Here is a 6,226-nt window from a genome sequence, read left to right as displayed (position 1 = left end):
TGGTGTGTTTCTGGGACTGGCATGTGTGTGGGGCTAAGACCCCAGGGGTGAGAGCTGTAAGTTGGGGCAGGACTGATGCCTGCACGAGGTGTTCCTTCTCTGGTCATGAGTTTGCTTCTTCTTCCAGGAGGACCACTATGCCCTGCTGGTGAAAGCGTGGGAAACCAAGGTTTTCCCTACTATCCGAAGACGCTTCCGCAATGAGGCAGAGCGGAAATCGGGCCTGGACCAGATAAAGGGCGCCTTACAGCTAGGTCTGGTGCTTTCTGTTTTCCTAAGGAGCTCGCTCCATGATTCAAAGAGACGTGTTTAGGGGAAACTTAGGACGTAAATGAGCAAAGAGGGGCTCATGTAAAGTTGGGCAAGACCCAACAGTGTCTGTTCCCCGTGCCTTCACTGAACTCTGTGCTCTTGGCTTTCATTGCCCGGTGTTTCTTTGCTTGTCAGGGTTTTGGCTGCTGGGCTGCTGAAATGAAGCCGGCATGGCTATACTAGGAAGCTGCGTGGCCTGGTGGTGAATAGCTTGGGCTATTTCACCAGCTGTGTGACCTTGGGAAGGTTACTTAACCTTTCCTCACCTTTGAAATAGAATGAATAATGGTAACCACCTCATGTGTATATGAAAAAGGAATGAGTTGATGCAGGTAAGGCTCCTAAGAGCAGTGCCTGGCACATAGTAAGCATTCCATTAATATAGTTCTGAATGCCACAGTGATTAACAATGGTGAGATTTTTTTTCTCCCACTGGCCATGGTGTCTCTGCAAACACGATGCAGAGTTTGAACACAGGCAGGGAGTCATTATTGAGTCTTAACTGCAGGTGGCTGATTTCTGTTTTAAGGCTTTTCCTCATCTTGTGAAACACATGCTTTTGAGATGCAGAAATGCCTTTTCCCAACAGGCAGAGCTGCCTTCCGCTGGGACATCGGTTTGGTTTTCTGTCATCACCATGGCAGAGATGGTGTAAAAGGTTCAGTTACTGTCCCCATGTCAGCAGTCTTCTCCTCTTTTAACTTTTGTCCCGACTGAGATTAGGATCAAATAAAGAGAAGAGCCACCGAAAGACCTTTATTTCTTGGCCAACTTCTATGCTGAGTCCCTGATTTCCAATGATAGATGAGTAATTCCTTTTTCTCATTGTTGCCAGGACTATGTGTGTGTGTGTGTGTGTGTGTGTGTGTGTGTGTGTTTTCCATGCTCTCCACCTGCAAAGCTTACACCTATCATACTGGAATGGGCTTGTTTATACTTCACCTATGGGACAATCCACACATCCTGTGACAAGGTGTGAACGCTTCCTGCTCTTATCAGAGCCTTGTTTCAGTTGCCAACCAAAATCTCAGGACAGATAATTAATATTCTTCTCTTTTCTTCTCGCTGAAGAGTTTTGGGCAGAGGGGGCAACATTAGGAAGAATCTCGGGTGGGGTGAGCATGGGTGGTTGAGGGAACAGCAGTAAGGCCACACCAGTGTCACAGAAGGGGAGGTGACAGAGCAGCGTCAGCCTCCGCAAGGACTTTGGATTTTATTCTGTGTAGAATGGAAAGCCACTGGGGGATTTTAAGTGAAAGAGCAGCATAACCTGATTTAGTAGATCCCACAGACAAAATGATAATTCGTTCTTCCCTGTTCATTCCCAATACCTGAAAAAACATACCCTTTTTGTGTTATGTCAGACCACAGAACAGATCTTACCTGTTTCTAGCCGACTCTCACTTGATAAATGTGATGCCAAATTCATTGCTGCCAGCCTGGAAGCACCAATGCCCACCACTGGTTTTCGGAGTGAGGAGGGCTTTGTTTTGGTGCCTTTTTATTCAGTCATCGATTCATTCACTTCCTTGTCCATCATGCAACATGTGCCTCCCATGTTAAGCCCTGTGCTAGGGAATAAGGGATCTTCTGTGGACAAGACCGAGATGGCCCCTTCTTTCAGAGCTTCCTCCCTAGTGGGAAGCAGGTGATGATAAGGGCTGTGGTGAGGGTACATCAGGAGGCCACGGCACATGTAATGAGGGCAGCCCAACCCAGCTTGGCTCCTCTGATAATACGGTATGTGAGCTGAGACCTGGCGCTAAGTCACAACAGGAGGGTTAAGTTTAGATGTGAAGTGCTACCTACCTGTTCAGGGAGACTGGTGCTGCTTACTGCTTTGGGAGAGAGTAAGAAAGAGGAGAGAGACTTTGCAGTATGTGGATGGAAAGCTCTTACGTAAGCAATGCTTGCTGTGTCTTTATTCCCACATGGTTTCTGCTTACATTAGGAGGTCTTTAACCATTTGTTCCCAGAGCCATCCCGAATGTCTGGCCAATGTGCTTTCTCCTCCTCTGCTCCCAGTTCAGAGGCGGGAAAGTGTAGACAGCACAGCAGAGAATGTGATTATCCAAAGGCTGCTGGACCAGACCCAGACCTACAACCCCTGGCCTCACGTCTCCCCTGGAAGGACCTTTGGCCCCTGACAGACATCTTGCCAAGGTGTTCTCTTGGGATCCATCCGTGTGACCATGGCCAATCAGCTGAACTACATTAATTTAATCATAAAACAGTTACCTTCCAAATATAATATCCTTCAGTAGAGCAGTGACAAAGGCCGAAAGGAGACTAGGGAGATGGCTTGTGGTGCTCAAGGGCCATCTCCTGGTGAATCAGCTGCCTGTTGTCACATCCCCCAAGGAAGGTTCATGAAACTGGCTCTGTGCTGTTGGTGGTTTAGTTTGGCATTCTCCCCGTGTTCCCTGATTCCTGTGTAGTAGACAGCAGTGTAGTTTCTTCAACCCCCTGTTCCTTTGGAAAATGTGGCGAAGGTTATTTTTCTATAGTCTTCTAGGATCAGGCTCGATGTCTTGTTTATTTTGTCTGACACTTCTTTCTCTATGCATCTTTCTCGAATTTCAGCCCCCTTCTAAACTGTGCTCAGAAAATTGCTATGCTCTCTCATTACAGCAAGGCCAGCAAATAAAGGAATGGTAGAGAAGTGTGATGGCGCTAAGCCTTATTTAAAAGCGGATGCTGTCAACACGTGTTCTTTTACCCACACCATCCCAGGCAGTGTGGGAGCTAAGGAAGCCACAGCAAATGGAAACGTCATGCCCCATCTCTCTGTACTCCCCATGGTGCTGTTTTCTTCACGGCTTTGGACATTTATTGACTTGGTTTATTAATTAATAGTGGCTGTCGCTATTGAACATAATGATGTGTCCTCATTCTGGGAAGGAAGAACAGCAGGCCGCAGTGCTGGATAGAAGCTGATGTAGCTCTCTGTCTCTGTTAGATAAACAACTTGTGTTTGCTGTGGTCAAAATCAAACTCAGTACAAAAATGTATACGGTAGGAAAAAGACATTTCCCTCAGTTTCTTCTTACTCTCCATTTTTCCTACAGTTTGTTCTTTTGACTTAACTAAAATGAAGTCACTGCACAATAATGTTCCATCATTTATGACCACTCTGTATCGATGAATACTTGTGTTATCTCCATTTTTTGTTACGTTCCCAGCAGAGCTGGAGGCAGTGTTCTTGTAACTTTGCACACTCGTGCTGCATTTCTGTGGGAAAGATTGGAATGATTCCTAGAAACAGGGCATTGGAGTATTTTAAACTTGGTAGACACGGAATAATTACCTTCCCCAAAAGGCTCCCGACTCCCGCAAACTTGGTTTGAAAGATTCTCTTATCTCTTTGCTCTAGTGTCATGGCGGATCTGACCATCATGTACTCTTCGGAGAGTTACCAGTGCTGTTCTGTGTTTTAGGCATGGTGGATATTGCCCGACAGACGGTTGAATTCCTGTACGAGGAGAACGGTGGCATCCCAAGAGATCTTTACCTTCCCACCATCGAAGACATTAAAGACGAAGCCAACAAGTTCACAATTGATAAAGTTCGAAAAGGTTTTGCTTTCCCCCTTACTTCACCTACAAAATGTCCTGTGAAATGAGGAGTTGCGTTTTCCCAGACATGACGTTGAGCCAAGCAGCTGCTGGCTGTCCCTCCTAGGGTGACTTGCCTCACTCTGAGGGACATGACCTCTTCCCGGTTCTCCTGTGTGAGGCCACAAAGCTTCCTGGTGGGGCACAAGTAGACGCTCGTCTGTCCTCCGATGTCCTTTTGCACATTTCCTGAACTCACTAGCATGAGCAGGGTGAGACAGGACAAAGAAATAAGTGGCGTGGCGCGGAGGGTTCCAGATAGGCTGAGCTAAAAACCCAAGAATATGTGGTTGTATTGTGCTTTTTAGAATTTTAATAGAATGTATTTTGATTCAAAATCTATCACATAGTATGAGGAAATGAAAATACAGAAAAGCATAAAAAAGAGAATTTTAAATCGCTCATTATTAGACTGTCACAAAAATATTTGAACATCTTGGGCAGGGGCAGGAATATATATTTACTTTTTTCTTTCTTTTTTTTTGAGAGCTAATCCACACACCATAAAAGTCACCCTTTTAAAGTATACAATTCAGTTTTTAGTGGAGTCACAAAATTTTCAATCATCAAACCATTGCCTCTAATTCAAGAACACTTTCATCCCCCCAAAAGAAATCCTGTACCCTCATTGTTCCCCATTCCTCCCTCCCTTTAGCCCCTAGCAGCCATTAATCTACTTTCTGTCCTACAGATTTACCTGTTCTGTAAATGGAGTCAAATAGCATATGGTCTTTTGTGTCTGGCTCCTTTCACATAGCATAATTTTTCTTGAAAAATTTTTTCATAATTTTTCATCCATGCTGTAGCACGTGTTGGTACTTCATTCCTTTTTTATGGCAAAATAATATTCCATTATGGAATATTATTTGTGTGGAATATTCCAATATTTCATACAATTCCACTGTATGGGTAATACCCCATTTTGTTTATCCATTCATCAACTGATGGGCACTTGGGCTGTTTCTACCTTTTGGCTCTTAGGAATAATGTTCTGAACATTTGTGTACAAGTTTCTGTGTGGACATGTGTTTTCATTTCTCTTGAGCGTATACATAGGAATATAATTCCAAAGTGACTGCACCATTTTACGTTCCCACCAGCAATGTATGAGGGTTCCAGTTTCGCCGCATCCTTGCCAACACTTACTGTTGTCTATCTTTTTTACTATAGCCATCCTAGTGGTGTGTCATTGTGGCTTTGACTTGCATTTCCCCGATGACTAATGATGTTGAACATCTTTTCATGTGTATCTTTTCATTTCTCTTTGGAGAAATGTTTATTCAAATCCTTTGCCCATTTTAAAATTGGCTTATATGTCTTTTTATTATTGTATTGTTGTATTCTTACAACGTTTTCTTGCATCATCTTCCAGACCAAGGTGTGTTCCTTTTTGGTTATAACTAAGCTAGGGTATTGTTAAATGCTGTAGTGATATTTTAGACCCTAAAATAGAAGGTCCCAAGATGATAATGGTACTTGCTCCTGAAAAAACTTCTTGCTCTACCCTCCCCAGGTCTCACGGTTGTAACCCGCTCTCCAGACAGCAATAATGTAACCAGCAGTACAGTTGGAACTGCTCTGCCAAAATTTGCCATCCGAGGGATGCTGAAAACCTTTGGGCTTCATGGAGTCGTCTTAGATGTTGATTCAGTGAGTACACAGCCTTTTGTATGTACTGAGGCTTTCATGCCCAGACTCTAAGTACCTTAAAAAGTGATTATACAGGGGGATTACGCTTCAACTTAGGGGCAGAGAAACGAAGCCAAGTGCTGTCATACCAGATGACTTGCCCGAGATGAGCCCACATCGGAGCTGATAGATCATTAACTCTTAACGCTCAGTTCTGTCAGTCCCTTCAGCCTCCGTCATTCATTCTGTCAGCCATATTCAAGCTGTCCCTACATTATATCTACCCAAGTTCCAAGGGAAAATGTCCTTGATGAATGGATGTTCTGTCATTGTCATGATTATTTCAGACACAAATCAGAGAAATAGTTTTGTGATAGTGAGATCACATTCTCTCACTGGTTCTCTCATCCTCAATTTCCCGATATGTAAAAGGAATGTATTAAACTAGATTGTAGTTGTCTTCTCTATTTTGCAGGGCCCTGTCATGGGGCTCAGGAAGGATTTGGGGTGGTAGTAGGGGAGAAGAAACAGAAGAGAGTAAAAATGGGGTCCTGTTTGCAAGCCGTGACTACATGATCCTAAGGTGGCATACCCATGCTTACATTTAAGAAGTTTCCCATGCAAGAAAACATGATGAAATCATGTATATAATTCAAGCCTAAGAGTCTCTG

General features: G+C 44.0%; 1 protein-coding gene across 1 annotated transcript in view; it reads left to right on the top strand.

Moving 5' to 3' along the window:
• HECTD4 (HECT domain E3 ubiquitin protein ligase 4) overlaps positions 1–6,226 on the top strand; it is a 143,560-nt gene that overhangs the window by 103,011 nt on the left and 34,323 nt on the right. The window contains exons 50-52 of the mRNA XM_019641571.1: positions 128–254; positions 3,750–3,887; positions 5,440–5,576. Of these exons, the coding sequence (XP_019497116.1) occupies positions 128–254; positions 3,750–3,887; positions 5,440–5,576 (402 nt within the window). The remainder of the gene's footprint in view (positions 1–127; positions 255–3,749; positions 3,888–5,439; positions 5,577–6,226) is intronic.

The sequence above is a fragment of the Hipposideros armiger genome, unplaced genomic scaffold (assembly GCF_001890085.2).
Source record: "Hipposideros armiger isolate ML-2016 unplaced genomic scaffold, ASM189008v1 scaffold_62, whole genome shotgun sequence".
NCBI classification, from domain to species: Eukaryota; Metazoa; Chordata; class Mammalia; order Chiroptera; family Hipposideridae; genus Hipposideros; species Hipposideros armiger.
This window is presented reverse-complemented; position numbering and strand designations above follow the sequence as displayed.